The sequence below is a fragment of the Halichondria panicea genome, chromosome 2 (assembly GCF_963675165.1).
Source record: "Halichondria panicea chromosome 2, odHalPani1.1, whole genome shotgun sequence".
NCBI classification, from domain to species: Eukaryota; Metazoa; Porifera; class Demospongiae; order Suberitida; family Halichondriidae; genus Halichondria; species Halichondria panicea.
Window position 1 is genome coordinate 7,068,407 of NC_087378.1, and position 19,071 is coordinate 7,087,477.

The 19,071-nt window shown below is 40.4% G+C and overlaps 2 protein-coding genes and 1 pseudogene across 10 annotated transcripts; 2 read left to right on the plus strand and 1 right to left on the minus strand.

Annotated features, from left to right (window-relative positions):
• The first annotated feature begins 4,727 nt into the window (after positions 1-4,727).
• LOC135332222 (uncharacterized) lies at positions 4,728-10,053 on the plus strand (annotated as a pseudogene).
• Positions 10,005-14,667, minus strand: LOC135331010 (uncharacterized). The gene is made up of 10 exons (XM_064526026.1): positions 14,554-14,667; positions 14,465-14,496; positions 14,289-14,354; positions 13,562-13,609; positions 13,100-13,170; positions 12,975-13,037; positions 12,112-12,221; positions 11,802-11,856; positions 11,521-11,645; positions 10,005-10,199 (listed from the first exon to the last, which is right to left on the minus strand). Exons 4-10 carry the CDS (start codon positions 13,600-13,602, stop codon positions 10,137-10,139), a joined length of 528 nt encoding a protein of 175 aa, XP_064382096.1. The 5' UTR covers positions 13,603-13,609; positions 14,289-14,354; positions 14,465-14,496; positions 14,554-14,667; the 3' UTR covers positions 10,005-10,136.
• Positions 13,455-18,841, plus strand: LOC135331006 (uncharacterized). Of its 9 annotated transcripts, none has more exons than XM_064526014.1 (13): positions 13,455-13,603; positions 13,792-14,798; positions 14,938-15,095; positions 15,215-15,284; positions 15,344-15,458; positions 15,513-15,658; positions 15,719-16,116; positions 16,165-16,463; positions 16,976-17,120; positions 17,493-17,634; positions 17,715-17,826; positions 17,883-18,034; positions 18,084-18,841. In XM_064526014.1, the coding sequence occupies exons 9-13, from the start codon at positions 16,981-16,983 to the stop codon at positions 18,675-18,677; spliced, it is 1,140 nt and encodes a 379-aa protein (XP_064382084.1). In that variant the 5' UTR covers positions 13,455-13,603; positions 13,792-14,798; positions 14,938-15,095; positions 15,215-15,284; positions 15,344-15,458; positions 15,513-15,658; positions 15,719-16,116; positions 16,165-16,463; positions 16,976-16,980; the 3' UTR covers positions 18,678-18,841. The 9 variants fall into 9 exon arrangements, with proteins under 9 accessions (XP_064382084.1, XP_064382082.1, XP_064382087.1 ...); XM_064526012.1 differs by having other exon boundaries at positions 13,466-13,626; XM_064526017.1 differs by having other exon boundaries at positions 13,466-13,626; positions 13,792-14,519.
• Positions 18,842-19,071: the final 230 nt, after the last annotated feature.

Below are 19,071 nucleotides of genomic sequence, written 5' to 3' on the forward strand. Positions count from 1 at the left end.
CTTACCCTCCTCCCCCCTCCTCTGCAGGCTTACCTCAAGGAGTTCAATGATCTCCTTGGTGAGCTTAAGGGTAAGCATGTGGGTATCTTTGCCATCACTGCTCAGAGTCAGGCTGACGCAGATAAGGCATGAGGGACTGGACTATTTTAAGTGAGTCAAGTGTTAAAATTGTGATTCATTGTTGTTATCATAACTTTAAAGAAGGTAAACTGCTGCTGAGTATGTACATTCATTGCAGAAGAGTAGGTTTTTGTTTTCTCACCTATATTAAACTGTGTATGTGCTTATAATTATATAATTATGTCCAAATAGCCATTGATATTCAATTATATCAAGTTCTTCCATGCGTGTATACACTACACACAGCCATCATGACACGTGCCAACCTTCCCCTGCAGGGATGGTCGGATCCTCAACACAAGTTGCACAACTATCTCAACGATGAGGGTCTGATTGATATCAAGATATTAGGAGGCGAGAATTTCACCGACTCCGGCTTCTACAGGTCCATCCCAAGATCAAAGAATACAAGTGGGGCGTCGCTCAGCCTGGTGTGCTCTGTGTGAATTCTGACAGGAAGCCTCTCTACGCTTGGGCAAATCCATCCTCCTTCCTTTGTGAGTTGTACCGACAATTGTATTGATAGCAATTTAGTCTTAGTTGCTTATATTATATACAGCTATACTTTATCTGCACGTAGCCACTATACTGTGTTGATGAGATGTTGTGTCTAGTTGAATTGTGAAATGGCAACTGCTAAATATTTACTGTGTGCCCATTCTATTAAATGGAACATACACGTACACTTAATGCGTCTTTTATGTGCTATCTATTTTACATTACAGCTAAGTGTCTCAGCTTTTATAAGGCACGTTTTAAAACCATGGGGATGCTCCTCACATAATTGATGTAGGTTATTAATAAAGATGACGCCATGCAGGGGTATAACCTAAGCTCTTGAATTCTTGTAACACTTTTGCTCAGGTAATCGCAGGTAGCCCTTGTTTACATGACACTTCTATCATGTATAGCCTCACGTAGCCTCACGTTTTCAATTGCTTTGGCTGCAGCCATGCACTAAGTACCATTGCATATTGTTATTTCAGCTGGTGAATGGCTTAATTAGTCAGGTACTCTCAGCTAGTCCTTTGTTAATTAAATACTTCTATTAGCCTTGGTCAGGTAGGATCAGGTATTCAAGTAGCTGGGTCAGGTATCCCCATGTTTTGTTTGTCTGTGGTCACGTAGTCTCAGGTAACGGCACCACATGCTTCATGCATTGTCTAAGTCTTCAGGTCAGGTAGCCCCATACTTAATGAGTGTTTGTAATGTCTCTTGTCATGTATCTCTTGTTTCAAAGAATGTTTCGATTGCCTCAGGTCAGGTAGATGCATGCACACACTTGCCACTTCCTGCTCAGTTGCACAGTTGCTATAGTATTGCTATGGGCACATTGTGTGTGTACCTGACAGGAAGCTCAGAAATTCATTGTGACTAATTAGTGGTTTAAAGGATCCTAGATGTCAATGGTATCATTTGCCATTTTTGACTGTTGGCATTAGTGTAAAATTAATGTGTTAAGATAATTACGAGAAGCTAGCTACATAGTTTTAGTATTGCTATGGACACAAACATTGTGCAAATTTGTGTGTACCTGACAGGAAATAGCTCAGATGATATTTAGCCATCTTTGACTGTTGGTTAGCGTAGATACTTATGCGAAGCTAGCTACATCGTTTTAGAAGCATGACATTGTACTGACATTGTACTACATAGGATCTAAGTACAATTATGTATCCTTAGAATAGCTAACACTGTGGTTGTGCTTGCGATAATAGCACTCCTCCTCTGTTTAGATGAACATTGGTGGTGCCTCGGATCGTCCTGTTCCCCCGGACATCTGGACCATCATCCAAGCAAAGATGATCGACCCTGATAGCCAGGATGTGCCAAGACATTTACGCACCAGAGGAGCTTGCTCCCTCTGTAACATTCTTACAACTGCACATGCCGTATAAATCTTAAAATTTTGGACTTCGTTCTTTTGTGTATAGTCAGGTAGTATTATGATGGAAGATGTGCTAAACCAGTATTACTGAGGTACACTTCCCGAGGCTAATGCTATGCACTGTGTTCACACCTATAACTGCTTAATTGTCATTAATCTTTTGAATTTTATTTTTGTTCAAATGCTGAATTTTTATGAATCTATATGATATATATATTTTGACAAAAATTGTGCATAGGTACATTATTAAGTATACAGTAAACAGACACACGAGCAGCTTTTTGCATATGCCTCCTGCGGCTATACAGATCTACACCCCGAGGCATAAGTTACATGTCCTAAATGGTTATACCACTATAGGAGTCAGCTTGCATGTTCATTCATTTTGCACATATTCCAGCTCTGTCCTGCAACATTTAATCAGTTATATAACCAGGCCATGGTGAATTTAAGGGTTGTGGGTAACTGCTCAGAGTCAGGCCGACACAGATAAGGCAGTGAGCTTCAATTTCAAGTGAGTCAAGTGTTAATACTGTGATTGTTGTCATCATAAATTTAAAGGTAAACTGCTGAGTATATGTATATTCATTACATACTCCTACTTAGGTTTTTCTGTGTTATTGTTTTCTCACCCATAGAACGGCCATAACTTTAGTTCCGATGGTCCAATTACGTTAATTTTATGATTTTCTGAAAGCTTAGAGAGAGGCCTTTCAGATAATGAGTTAATTAAAATCAAGCTGTGTATGTGCTAATAATTATGTTCAGTACTGTACAAATAATTATAGCCACTGACATTTCAATTACATTTATGTCTTCCATGCATACATGTATACACTACACACAGCCATCATGACACGTTCTAACCTTCCCCTGCAGGCATGGTCTGATCCTCAACACAAGTTGCGCAACTATCTCAACGATGAGGGTCTGATTGATATCAAGATATCAGGAGGCGAGAATTCCACCGACTCCGGCTTCTACAAGGTCCACCCCAAGATCAAAGAATACAAGTGGGGCGTTGCTCAGCCAGGTGTGCTCTGTGTGAATTCTGACAGGAAGCCTCTCTACGCTTGGGCCATCGCAATCCTTCCTTTGTGAGTTGTACTGACCATGTGTATTGATAGCAACTATTTCTTGGTCATTGTTGCTTAGCTACTTTATCCATTACTGTGCTATTATATCAGATGAATTGTGGTTTTACTAGTTTACTGTGTGTCCTTTCTGATGGCGCATCCTATGTCTTCTGTAATCTATTCGACAGCTTAGTTTATCTACTCAGCTAGCTACTTATCGTAAATGCTCATCAGGGTGTCATACAGGGGGGGGGAGGGGGGATATCCCCCCCTAGCTCCAATTTCCCCCCCCCTTTCAATTATGACTGAGTGTCCATAGCTGGGTATTGAAATAACAGTTTACCTTTTTTTAGCAACATTTTCTGGTTACTTTTCTCATTTCCCCCCTCTACTTCAAAATCCTGTATGACACCCTGCTCATTTACTATCGTATAAAATTAGTCATGGGATGCTTCTCACATAACTTAATGTAGAATATTAATAAAAGATAACGTCCTGTCAGAGGTAACCTAGTTCAGTTGTGTTAGGTGATTCTTTTAATTTTATAACACTTCTGGTCATGTTGTTTCTATCACGTAGCCTCGTTTGGCTGCAGTTTTGCACATCAATATTGTTATTTCAGCTGGTGAATGGCTTCTTAATTAGTCAGGTACGCTCAGCTAGCTCCTTGTTAATTAAATATTTCTATTAGCCTTGGTCAGGTAGGATCAGGTATTCAAGTAGCTGGTCAGGTATCCCCATGTTTTGTTTGTCTGTGGTCACGTAGTCTCAGGTAACACCACACGCTTCATGCATTGTCTAAGGCTTCAGGTCAGGTAGCCCCATACTTAATGAGTGTTTGTAATGTCTCTTGTCATGTATCTCTTGTTTCAAAGAATGTTTCTATTGCCTCAGGTCAGGTAGATGCATGCACACACTTGCCACTTCCTGCTCAGTTGCACAGTTGCTATAGTATTGCTATGGACACATTGTGTGTGTACCTGACAGGAAGCTCAGAAATTCATTGCGACTAATTAGTGGTCTAAAGGAGCCTAGATGTCAATGATAACTATTTAAGCCATTTGTCATTTTTGACTGTTGGCATTAGTGTAAAATTAATGTGTTAAGATAATTACGAGAAGCTAGCTACATAGTTTTAAAAGCATACTCCCTCCATGTACAGTGGGCAGTTTGGGAGTAGAGCTTTTGTCCTCTTTTTGGAGGTTGTCCTCTGGTGGGAGGTTCATTCAAATTTCATAGCATATATCAAAGACTTATAGATAGTATGTTCAGACCCTATTTCTAGCTAAGGAACTTTGAAATCAAAGAAGCAATATAAATTATTATGCGCAATGGCAGTATGATTCGCATAACATTACAAATGACCTCTACCATATTGGACATAAACCATGGGTGTGGTTTCCTGTTCGTCCGTAATAAGCAAAGAGTTAGTTAGGAGCACGAAGCAGTTAGCTTGTCCGCTGTCTGGAATCAAGAAGGTCCGCTTGTGAGAGGTTGCTTAAATTGTGTACTTAGATAGTGATTTCAATCCGTGCCATAGCTAGTGTACTTTATGAGAAGTTGTCCTCGTACAATTGTCTATATCCTTAGAAAAGCTAATACTGTGGTTGTGCTTATGATAACAACACTCCTCCTCCGTTTAGATGAACATTGGTGGTGCCTCAGATCGTCCTGTTCCCCCGGACATCTGGACCACCGTCCAAGCAAAGATGGTCGATCCTGATAGCCAGGATGTGCCAAGACATTTACGCACCAGAGGAGCTTGCTCCCTCTGTAACATTCTTTAACAACTGCACATGCTGTATAAATCTTTAATTTTGGACTTTGTTCTTTGTGTAGTCAGGTAGTGTTATGACGGAAGATGTGCTAAACCAGTATTACTGAGGTACACTTCCCGAGGCCAGTGCTATGCACTGTGTTCACACCTAACTGCTCAATTGTCATTGTTCTCTTGAATTTTATTTTGTTCAAATGCTGAATTTTTATGAATAATTATATACAAATTGACAAACACTGTACATAGGTACATTATTAAGTATACACAGTAAACAGACACACAAGCAGCTTTTTGCGTATGCCTCCTGCATGCGGCTATATAGATCTACGCCCTGAGGCATAAGTTGCATGTCCTAAATGGTTTCGTACACCACTATAAGAGTCAGCTTGTCCATTCATTTTTACCAGCTCCTGTCCTCCTGCAACATACTTTCAGCTTATAGTTATAATAATTGAAAGAAACAGGCCATACTTTACTAATAAATTATAAATTTATTTAGTGGAATACGGTATTCCTTTACCCAATAAACTCAAGTGTTTTGCTCGGCCCTGTGTATTCTCCTCATGTGATGTGATACCAGGGTAACCCCTTGCCAACAAAACACCTTACCCTCCTCCCCCCTCCTCTGCAGGCTTACCTCAAGGAGTTCAATGATCTCCTTGGTGAGCTTAAGGGTAAGCATGTGGGTATCTTTGCCATCACTGCTCAGAGTCAGGCTGACGCAGATAAGGCAGTGAGGGACTGGACTATTTTAAGTGAGTCGAGTGTTAAAACTGTGATTTATTGCTGTTATCAAAACTGCTGCTGAGTATACATTCATTGCAGAAGAGTATCAGGTTTTTGTTTTCTCACCTATATTAAACTGTGTATGTGCTTATAATTATGTCCAAATAGCCATTGATATTCAAGTTCTTCCATGCGTGTGTATACACTACACACAGCCATCATGACACGTGCCAACCTTCCCCTGCAGGGATGGTCGGATCCTCAACACAAGTTGCACAACTTTCTCAACGATGAGGGTCTGATTGATATCAAGATATCAGGAGGCGAGAATTTCACCGACTCCGGCTTCTACAGGTCCATCCCAAGATCAAAGAATACAAGTGGGGCGTTGCTCAGCCTGGTGTGCTCTGTGTGAATTCTGACAGGAAGCCTCTCTACGCTTGTGCCAATCCATCCTCCTTCCTTTGTGAGTTATACTGACAATTGTATTGATAGCAATTTAGTCTTAGTTGCTTATATTATATACAGCTATACTTTATCTGCACGTAGCCACTATACTGTGTTGATGATATGTTGTGTTTAGTTGAATTGTGAAATGGTAACTGCTAAATATTTACTGTGTGCCCATTCTATTAAATGGAACATACACGTACACTTAATGCGTCTTTTATGTGCTATCTATTTTACATTACAGCTATAAGTGTCTCAGCTTTTATAAGGCACGTTTTAAAACCATGGGGATGCTCCTCACATAATTGATGTAGGTTATTAATAAAGATGACACCATGCAGGGGTAGAGCCTAAGCTCTTGAATTCTTGTAACACTTTTGCTCAGGTAATCGCAGGTAGCCCTTGTTTACATGACACTTCTATCATGCAGCCTCACGTAGCCTCACGTTTTCAATTGCTTTGGCTGCAGTCATGCACTAAGTACCATTGCATATTGTTATTTCAGCTGGTGAATGGCCTTAATTAGTCAGGTACGCTCAGCTAGTCCTTTGTTAATTAAATACTTCTATTAGCCTTGGTCAGGTAGGATCAGGTATTCAAGTAGCTGGGTCAGGTATCCCCATGTTTTGTTTGTCAGTGGTCACGTAGTCTCAGGTAACACCACATGCTTCATGATTTGTCTAAGGCTTCAGGTCAGGTAGCCCTATACTTACGAGTGTTGTAATGTCTCTTGTCATGTATCTCTTGTTTCAAAGAATGTTTCTATTGCCTCAGGTCAGGTAGATGCATGCACACACTTGCCACTTCCTGCTCAGTTATACAGTTGCTATAGTATTGCTATATGGACACAAACATTGTGCAAATTTGTGTGTACCTGACAGGAAATAGCCAGTGCATGTCAATGATTTTAGCCATCTTTGACTGTTGGTTAGTGTAGATAATTACGAGAAGCTATATAGCTACATCGTTTTAGAAGTATGACATTGTACTGACATTGTACTACATAGCAGTACAATTATGAAAAGCTAATACTGTGGTTGTGCTTGTGATAACAACCCTCCTCCTCTGTTTAGATGAACATTGGTGGTGCCTCGGATCGTCCTGTTCCCCCGGACATCTGGACCATCGTCTAAGCAAAGGTGATCGACCCTGATACCCAGGATGTGCCAAGACGTTTACACACCAGTGGAGCTTGCTCCCTCTGTAACATTCTACAACTGCACATGCTGTATAAATCTTAACTAATTTTTAATTTTGGACTTTGTTCTTTTGTGTAATCAGGTAGTGTTATGACGGAAGATGTGCTAAACCAGTATTACTGAGGTACACTTCCCGAGGCCAGTGCTATGCACTGTGTTCACACTTAACTGCTCAATTGTCATTGTTGTCTTGACTTTTATTTTTGTTCAAATGCTGAATGAATCTATATAGATATAATTATACAAATTGACAAGAATTGTACACAGGTACATTATTAAGTATACAGTAAACAGACACACAAGCAGCTTTTTGCATATGCCTCCTGCGGCTATACAGATCTACGCGGACCCCGAGGTATAAGTTGCATGTCCTAAATGGTTATATATACCACTAGGAGGTTTCAGCTTGTCCATTCATTTTGCACATAATTATTCCAGCTCTGTCCTGCAGCTTATAGTTATATAACCAGGCCCCATACTTTACTGTATCTAGACATTTATGTGGAATACGGTATTCCTTATACATTTACCCATTAAATTCTAGTGCTTTGCTCGGCCCTGTGTGTATTCTCCTCATGTGATGTGATACTCGGGTAACCCCTTGCTAACAAAACACCTTACCCTCCTCCCCCCTCCTCTGCAGGCTTACCTCCAAGGAGTTCAATGATCTCCTTGGTGAGTTTAAGGGTAAGAATGTGGATATGTTTGGCAATCACTGCTCATGCAGAGTCAGGCTGACGCAGATAAGGCAGTGAGCTTCAATTTCAAGTGAGTCAAGTGTTAATACTGTGATTGTTGTCATCATAACTTTAAAGGTACTGCTGAGTATATAAGCATACTCCTAGTTAGGTTATTGTTTTCTCACCCATAGAACGGCCATAACTTTAGTTCCAATGGTCCAATAACGTTAATTTTATGATTTTCTGAAAGCTTAGAGAGAGGCCTTTCAGATAATGAGTTAATTAAAATCAAGCTGTGTATGTGCTAATAATTATGTTCAGTACTGTACAAATAATTATAGCCACTGACATTTCAATTACATTTGTGTCTTCCATGCATGCATGCATGTATACACTACACACAGCCACCATGACACGTGCTAACCTTCCCCTACAGGCATGGTCTGATCCTCAACACAAGTTGCGCAACTGTCTCAACGATGAGGGTCTGATTGATATCAAGATATCAGGGGGCAAGAATTTCACCGACTCCGGCTCCTACAAGGTCCATCCCAAGATCAAAGAATACAAGTGGGGCGTTGCTCAGCCAGGTGTGCTCTGTGTGAATTCTGACAGGAAGCCTCTCTACGCTTGGGCCATCAACCCATCCTTTGTGAGTTGTACTTACCATGTGTATTGATAGCAATTTAGTCTCAGTTATATAGCTACTTTATCCTTTATCTGCACGTAGCCACTATATACTATGCCGATGAGTTGTGGTGTATAGTTGAATTGAAATGGCAGCGACTGCTTTTACTAGTTAAATATTTACTGTGTGCCCATTCTATTAAATGGAACATACACGTACACGCGTCTTTTATGTGCATCTATTTTATATATAGCTAAGTAACTCAGGTTTTATAAGGCTTTTATCTAAATGCTACTATAGTATGCTTTGCACGTTTTAAAATCATGGGGATGCTCCTTATATAATTGATGTAGGTTATTAATAAAGATGACGCCATGCAGGGGTATAACCTAAGCTCTTGAATTCTTGTAACACTAGTACTTTTCCTTAGGTAATCGCAGGTAGCCCTTGTTTACATGACACTTCTATCATGTAGCCTCACGTAGCCTCACGTTTTCAATTGCTTGTTTGGCTGCAGTCATGCATGCACTAAGCACCTCAATATTGTTATTTCAGCTGGTGAATGGCTTAATTAGTCAGGTACGCTCAGCTAGTCCTTTGTTAATTAATTAGCCTTGGTCAGGTAGGATCAGGTATTCAAGTAGCTGGGTCAGGTATCCCCATATTTTGTTTGTCAGTGGTCACGTAGTCTCAGGTAACACCACATGCTTCATGCATTGTTTAAGTCTTCAGGTCAGGTAGCCTGTACTTGTAATGTATCTCTAGATCTTGTTTCAAAGAATGTTTCTATTGCCTCAGGTCAGGTAGATGCATGCACACACTTGCCACTTCCTGCTCAGTTGTCATGCAAACATTGTGCAAACTTGTGTGTACCTGACAGGAAATAGCTCAGAAATTCAAAGGAGGCTTTCATTTAGTGTCAATGATATTTAGCCATCTTTGACTGTTGGCATTAGTGTAGTACGAGAAGCTAGCTATAAGCATGGCATCGTACTGTAGTACAATTGTGTATCCTTAGAATAGCTAATAATTATTGTGATGTTGCTTGTGATAACAACACTCCTCCGCTCAGATGAACGTTGGTGGTAATTTGGATCGTTCTGTTCCTCCGGACATCTATTTGGTAAGAAATCTATGAGCACTCAATTACCAAGGCAATACCAAGAAGAATGCCCAAGGCTAAACCTGACCCATCGTCCAAGCAAAGATGATCGACCCTGATAGCCAGGATGTGCCAAGACATTTACGCACCAGAGGAGTTTTCTCCCTCTGTAACATTCTTTACAACTGCATGCCCTAATTTTGACTTTGTTGTTTTGTGTAGGTAGTGTTATGACGAAAGGTGTGCTAAACCAGTATTTAATACTGAGGTAAACTTCCCAAGGCCAGTGCTATGCACTGTCTTCACACCTAACTGCACAATTGTCATCGTTCTCTTGACTTTTATTTTGTTCAAATGCTGACTTTTTATCAATCGAACATCGTTCATAGGCACATAAAAAAAATTAAGTATATATACATGCAGTGAACAGATACACGAGCATTCCTGCGGCTATATATGCCCCGAGGGATAATAATTATTGTTGCATGTCCTAAATGTTTCCACCACTAGGAGGTATCAGCTTGTCCATCCAATTCTGCACATACTCCAGCTCCTGCATGAACATACTTTCATGATTACCACGGCTTAGTTACAACTGAAGCTAGAGCATGAAGTGCAAACCCTCGGCGTTAATTTGGGGTTTAGTATAAAGTCTGGCGGGCAGATATCTTTTCGGGGGTAACAATTCCTCGCTTAGTGGATCTAAAATGTGGTATGGTGTTACAGTAATTATCTAGAAATGTACGTCAAAGCTCCGGATTACAGCCACTTCTGACTCTTGCTCTAATATATCATTGCTTATGCGCTGACGTACTTTTCTTGACTAGAGCCTTACAATTAGCATTACTAGTTAAAACAGGGCATGTGCTGTAGATGTTTGCCCACATGCACTTAATTTGATAATGCGCTCTGGTTGTGGTTAAAATTACAGTGATTGGTCAGGTCAGAGAATGTTTGACTATAAAAGGTGGATTACTGAGGAAATGTTCAGACATTCAGCTGGTGCTGGTTCATGAAAGACTGCTGAGTTGCCACAATCTCTATTGTACTTGACCACATGATGGATACCTCAGTGTCGGGATATGGACCTCACCCTCACAATTGGAGCATGTATTTATGAGCTGCATTTATTATCCTTCTTCAAGAGTCTAGTCTTGTAAACTTCTGGACCTGGTAAAGGAATCCACGTGGTCTAGTGCAACATGAGTGTGTGCTTTTGGAATCACTTCCAACTATAGCCTCGGTCCCAGCCCGATTTTTTTTTAATAGAACGAAGTTGAAAAATACTAGTTGTTGGCCTAGCTAGAAACAACTCGGCCTGAAATCGAAGCTATTCCAACTATTGAGGGACTCGATCCACTCCAATCAACAGTTGAAGACAGCCTCGAGTCAAAGTCGCGTGTAGATATAGCCAGCCAACGTACAGGTTAGCTTTTGCTAGCTCGTGTTTAGTCGGCAATAAAGTTTTGAAAAATTTACTTGTTATGTAGAGGCAAGTTTGTACAGGTAACTTGCCTCTACATAACAAGTAAAAAGCCAACCCATGGTACAAACGCTGCTATGGCAGCCAGGTGAGCAGACTCAGAATACAGACAGACTGACCAACTGCTATAACTTGTGGCACCGGGAGTTAAAAAAACAGGTCATACTCTACCCGATCTCCGTTACAACCACAGGAAGCTGTATGTTTTAATGGTGATCGCTTTTGGATGTTCAGACCGACTGTGGCTGTAATCGAGGTGGTATGCTAAATGGAGACATGCATTGGAGCCTATAATCTAACTTTTACAGTTATATAGAGGGTGACAGCTAGTACTGTTACAGTAGCTTCTGCTGAATTAATGGTAATAGCAACAGTCACTGTGTTAACTTACCTCAGGACAAGAGGAGTGTGCAAGGCCAGGGTAGGGCTTGAACTCATAGCTCGTCTCGTTGAATGTTTTAGCGAACTCTGCCGAGAGTCTCCCCATTTCAAATGGAACTACTGGGTCAGCCTCACCTGTGTGTGTGTGCGCGCGTGTGTGTGGGTGGGTGTGGGTGTGTGTGTATGTGTGTACGTGGGTGTGGGTGTGGGAGGGAGTTGAGGGAATGAGGTTTCCTAGACAGAATGAACTCTATAAGATGCAACCTATACATCGTACGTGTACAAACATACCATGACAATGAAGAAATGGAGTGTTCTTGTTCACAGTGATATTGTCCACAAGATTCTATACATGCGTGCGTGTGTGTGGTGGAGACAGATGATACTGAGTGTAGGCATAATTATATAGTTGGCACAATACAATACACAGAGTCTGATTGTAATGAGTATGCATTGTACTGTGTACTACTGAGAGTATAATGAGCAAATGGGGACGCTAGATATTGTGCAACTACATGTGGGGGGGGGGGGATTAGATTGAATATCAGTGGGTATACTTAGGAAGGGGAAAAGAGAGAGAGGTCAATTAATTAAAACGTACCTCATTCTCCATATTTCTGAGCCAGCAGCTCAGGCCCAGGATGCCGGCCAGACGTTTGGGGTAAGTGAGTGCAGCTAGGAGGCCCAGACTGCCACCCTGGCTGAAACCACCTGTAGTTGGTAGGGATCATCTGTCACATAATTATTATAAGCAATTAAGCAATCGGAATGTTCCTAAATTATGATAGGCCCCACCAATGAGCAAAATGTAGTTACTAAAGGTATGGACACACAAGGCTCCACAAAATCTGTGCATTCAGAAAATAAATTGAAACTAAAGTATGGCTGTTAAAAATTATATTTAACGCTGGGCCCTTTTTCAACTACTGTACACAGACTAGTGAGAGGCAACCGTGTTTTGAGAGTACTAGATAGAGCCGGCTTTTTAACTAGAGTTATGATGATCCAATTTAAAGGATTTAAAAGAAAGAGCCTGTTCAGATGGTTTGCTCAAATCTTATTTTTGGAGCGGGCCTTGATTTCCCATTTTTGGAAAAAGACCATGGTATTTTGTAAAACAGGCCCAAAATAGACTGTTCATACAACAAATGTATTAACACCTCATCTGAAAGGCCTATCGCTAAAATTAACGTTATTGGACTAACGAAACTATAGTTACAGCCGTTCAAAAACGCTCTATTTCATGTACACAGAGGCAACCTGAGTAATAGAGTCGGCTCTATAATTCTTTGGGCCTGAAAGCAATCGTCAATATCAATGACCTATATAATAATTATTACTACGCGTATTTTAGCCTCCAAAAAAATAAAATTATTAGTTAGCACAACAACCCCCAGTTTGTTGAAAGGTGATTACATTGCACACCCAATGACCAGTATCTCTATCCCTGCCATGTGTTCTCACCGACAATGATCCTCTCTGGAGGCACACCAGTTGACTCGATCTCAAAGTCCAGTAGCTCATGTACTGCAGGGACACTACTATTAGTTCACCTAGCCACAAGCACACACATGCACTCAAGCTCTCACCTTTCTTAGAGGCTGACTTGATGCCTTCTATGTCAGGGCAGGCATCCTTACCAAGACTGTAGATATCGAACCTGAAGATGGAAATTGGCACATTCATATACAGTTCAGAGGAACAGATAATCAAATATGGCGGAGAGTTACGTATGAAAGAGTGGGGGGATCAATATTATCGTCAAGCAGTCATTGTAATTACAGTGACATTCTGACAACATTCCACATTACTTGCATTGTGACAGATATTATAGGTCACAAGGCTTACAGCAATTGCAAGTGTGGCATTACACATTGCTTACATTGCAGTATTATAGGGCATCATGCTTGCAAGCGAAGCATTACACATTGTTCTGTTACAGATCACAAGGCTTACAGCAATTGCAAGTATGGCATTACACATTGCGGTACTATAGCAGTCATTAGGCTCGATCAATAGTCAGTGACAATTACTGAGTTATGGAGACTTACCAAGATGGCATTCTGTGTCCACCATTGACAGACACTGGCATGGTGGGTCTGCATAGAATGAGATAGTGAGTGATAAATAATATCAACACTAGTTATAGGGAGACAATTAGAAGTCACCTATTAGTACAAGAGTCTCGTAAAGCTACAGGTTACAACTGGAATGCATATATAGTTATACTATAATAATACTCTAATAAACACGGCACCCTAACTGTTTCCTTCATTTCTAGGAAATAGTGTTCTTCTATGCCTCATTAGCTATTCAGAGCAAAGGAGAAGGGGTACATTCGCCTACACCTTTTTTAGTGAATGCCTACACATTTACTTAAATGGGCTGACTGTGTGCGCTGCAACAGTTAAGACAGCAACAATATAAGCACACAATGTGCCACCAGTCAGAGATATAAGCAGAGTCCCCTACATGTAAATACGTACAATGCGAAAAGAATAAAAAGACAATACGTACAATACAGACAATGAGTGGGTTTGTGACTATTACTCGGGTTCAATGATAAGAAGTCCAACATTTCCTTGTGCGACTATCTCAATAGCCTAAGGAGACAATTGGCTTCGTTGAGGGGAAGATCTAGACCAGTTTGATTTCCCATGGTATCAAAGAGAAGGGGACTACACCTTATACTAGGTGCGTGTGAAGCATGCAACCTCAAGTATCAACAACCGACCTCTTCCCACAATCAAATGTGACCATTCAAGGTAAAATACTTACGCAGTGGGGCATATCAGTTTAACATATGGCTGCTTCGTCTGCTCCCATATTGAGCACCAGCCATCTCTGTGTACATGTACATGTGCGGGAAAAGGTCACAGTTCATTACCACCACCACCACCACATGTATCTAGATCTACATGTGGCGCATATGCATACAACATTCGTTAGCTTACCCTGTATCTCCCAGTCCATGTAGGAATATCACCTGGAAATGTGTGAAGGGATAATGTGAGTTACTGACTACTGGCTAGCTATTGCTTACAGTCGCTGTGTGCTTTGCACTGGCGTTGATGACCACTGCATTCTAGCTCCACTGTTCCTTTTCCAGCCATTTTCCCCCCAGACAAAAGTGGGAGGGGTTAGGGTGGGGATGCCTTTTTGCAGAGTCCCTTTTGTAGCCGAGGATAAAAGCCAGGGCATGGAAGCTCCTCCACTCCATCACAATTCCTTTCCAGTGATCTACCTTAGCATTGCAGTGAAAGGCTTGTACTAGCACTGTTACAATATGTAAGGGTAGATCTAATGATCACACTAGACATTGCTAGATATAGATATATATCAGTGCTGAGTGTTTTGTGGTAAATATATATATATATATATAGTATGCTTCTAAAAACTAATTGATGTGATTTTCTGTCCTCGTTAGGTCCAATGGTGCGACCATCAATCCACCCTGCAGGAGACACAGTCAAGAGATTGAAGATAAGGACTAGAGCGTTTGCTAGCCGATTCTTTGAGCTCAGCCATTGTCATGACAAAACTTCGGATGAACTATTCTGAGTGGATTCATAATCTAGAACCTAGGTAACACTGTAGCCATGTCACAATGTCTTATGACCATACAGATCTTAAATATTTGTTATTGCATGTCTTACTTTCTCCAAATGCTAAATTCACAACCAACCAATCAACTTGTTATTCAGGGGGCCGAGCGGACCTCCACTGCCACCTACAGATGCTGAGAGTTCAAACATTTCCTCATCGAAATACTTTGTAAGTAGACGTCTATTTTGGAATCTTTTTCGTGTTATTTGCATGCTTGTATATTATAGGCATATCATCATATTTCTGCTGCTGATCGTGAGATGACTTCAGTCCTGTGTCTAGAGAGTGGCCAACCACCCAGTTTGGTTCCATTTATCCCTTCCACAGTGTCCGCCTTTAAAGGTGACATTTAATAATTACAATTCGGTCATAAACTTAATCAGCGTGCTTTTACAGAATGCACACAACTCATTAAACGGGATTTTAGATCCAACCAAGAAGGAGTAGAAAAAGCCAATCTGACAAGCCATGCATTTGGCATGATCATTCTTTGTTACACTGATGACGAACCAAAGGCCTCATCATTGAATGTTATTTCTGAGGTATGTATAGTATTTAGGTATCTCACTCATGCATGTACATGCAACTATTATATTTTGCAGGAAGCCATGAAAAGCGGAGTAAAGACAGAAGGCTATACTCAATCGTGCATCAACATAGAGATAGATGATCGAAAACCTCAAGATGAAAACAACACTGCTCTTTACTTTAAAACAGACCAATTCTACTACTATATCCATGTACGAGATTCAAATCGACCAACTCTTGAACCTAGATATGTAAACGTAAAGGACCACACATCTGACGAAGTTTATAACCATCTCCAATTCAGGTCAGTATATACCCTGACAAACTTAATCTCAGAAAAGAAGATGGAACTTTAGTAGAGACATCCAAAAATGCTGCTACAAGGATTCGTAATGGAGTAACAGATGCAATGAATAGCTATGTTCAAGATAATAGCCATGGTAACCAGGCAACTGGAAGTTCACAACCTAAAGTAAGTTTGCAGTGACTGCTTTTTTTCTGTATTATCTGATATTTTCAGGTTTTGAACGACTGTGAAGAGAAAGAAGTCACTAATGGAGGTTTTCACTGTTGCCAGTTTCTATTAAAGATTCTTGTTTTTCCATGTAAATATCTAGATAAAAATATTATTGTTGAAAGTATAATACATGACTTTAATTTAATTGTGAGTGGGTAGTAGACTAGGCTGGGTGGATCTCGGGAATCAAGCGCATGCGCTAACATCAGATTTGTGGCTACAAAAAGAGCTACAATGCTGCTAGCACTGTTATTGGACTGCAGTACGTACAACCTCTCTGCTTTCATCTCTAGTAAGCTAAGGTGAGTTATATGAGTTATGAGATATCTATACCAGGTCGTAACTGTGTTAAACTACTGCATTTGCATGTCTGGTATACTGCATGGTTGATATTATAGATATTAAAGCTACATTGTGTTTGTACCTCAAAATGGTTTCTATTGTGTGCTCCCAATTAATCACCAATAAAGTTATAGTTATAGTTTATGTCTATCGTAATTTGATCCAAGCCAACATAACTGTGTATATTCAGTAGAACATAATTATATTTGTGTGGATGCAGCTATTAGCTACTTGCTGTGGCAACCAGATTTAGATGAAACCTTACAACATTTGCAAACATATGCCCTACAGCTATCTACCTTACTTTGCGGTGGTTATTCCCTAATACAACTGTATTTAAATTGTTGCGAATTGAAGAAGCCACATTTTACTCAATTGATAAAACAGATATCACTACAAATGTTATAGTACCCTGCTATACTACACACTCCATGTGTTAGTTTATAATGCAAGTATTTTGTCCTAATCCCAGCAACAATGGAGTCCCATGGCATCTTTATCAAACCAACTAGCAATGAATTCTTTGCCGTTAGTAAATTGTTAATGAAATTTGCTGAGAGTACTCAGTTTGGCGATGAGGATAGTTCAAATGGACTGATCATACCTCAGGCTATCAGGTAAGACCAATGCTACATAAGTGCACTGTCATACCAACCCTGGAGCAGATAATCTTTTTTGCATGTGTGTTTTGGTGGTGGTGTTTCATAGCAGTAATGTTAGTAGTGTCAACATAACAAAGGAAACACCATGGATTCACAAGAGAAAATATTTTGTATACTCTGTTTATCTGTATAATTATAGATGCGCTTTCAGGTAGGAAAAAGAAAACAACAGAAAACTTACACTGTCTGGTTCCCCTGCACAAAATATAGTACAGCCTTGAATAAACAATAAGCACTGAATGATTGCACCACAACCAATACGTAGCTCCAAGTGAATGTACAATGGTAAATTGAAGTACTCTTCCCCCTCCTCTCATGCATACATAGCCCTGAACGTACTCAGCGTGTCCAGAAGAATGGTCCAGGAGGGAAAGGAAAGACCAATGCTCCACCTGTAATGTCTCTACGGTCTGTTAATGGAGAACTTTACGTTGTTGACAATGGACAAATGGTTGAAAAGGGATATTTTGTAAGAATTATGTTCCTTACGTAATGACTAAATATTTTTACATGCTACAATGTCACGCATGACTAATGAAATTGCTACAGGAATATCATCACATCTCTTCGGCTGAAATGATCTCAATCCTGAAACTTGGCAATGATCCAACCCACGAGTCTCCAACTCTGGTGCCTTTAGTGGATAGTTATCACCCTGATGGTAAGAAGCATTTAAAGCACATGCACGGTTGCACTTTCACACTATTCTCTTTACAGGTACCAAGCTCAGTAAACATAATTACCCCAAACAAGAGACGCCCACTTCAGAAACAGTGAACTTGCTGGGTGTTGAGTATGGTAATACACTGGCTCTGGAATACAGTGATGACCCCAAGGACACTCACGCCAAGCTAGTCATTCTATCACAGGTAAAGCACAACAACGTATACACCAGTGACTATCTTATATCCCCTGCAGCATGAGTTGAAACAGATCATGGAAGATATGGAGAAAGGAAAGAAGATGAGTTTCAAGATAAATCCGGTAATCAAGATTCGCACACTGGTGGAAATGGCCAATCCGTCAGCCTCCAGTGATACTCCAAACAACATTGCTCTCTACTTTGAGACCTCTCGGTTCTACTACTACATCCACGTGGATTCCACTGTGAATCCACCCATACTAGACCTGAAGCCGACAGAGAAGACAAAAGCATTCGATCCTCACAAAGATTTTGTGAGACATTTACAATTTGTAGAGCGAGCAATAGTGAAAAAAGAGGATGGGAAGCTTGCAACTCTTGCAGAAGACCAAAAAGACGGGCCAGAGATAGATGATCTGCCTGATATCAACAGTCTCAATTTAGTCAGCCGCTCTGAGAGTGACCCTGTTGCAAGCATACCAACAGTTCTGCAATTTCTGTCTGAGCCAAGCAACCACAACGACCGAAATTTGAAGGAAAAAGAAAAAGAAATCATCACGAATGACTCGACAATCAAGAGTAATGGAAATGATCTCATAGAAGAGTCAGAGTCGTCAGTTGAAACTGGACCTGTCACAGTGGATGTGTGAAAGTGTCAAGTAACAACTCCCTAAAACTGAAACTATAATTATCATGACTCATAATAGATCATTTTTGTAGCATAAATTATCTAAAGGTACGTGTATAATTGCACCCGTATTCATTCTTATTAGCTATACAGGAGTATATTAATCTTATTCATGGCTAACAGTAATTTACTTAATTGTATATACATGTACTCCTGGCTATGTCCATACATGTAGCAGCCCACACAGACATGCTAATTAGTCCATATTGGGGGTGGGGGAAAACCCAGAGCACGTTATTAATTATAGTCTCCTAATTGGCTTAACTTGTACACTGACAACACAGCATTTGAGATCATCAACAACAGTAACAAACATGCTGACACAAGTAATTTACTTCCCCAAACATGCAGACCAT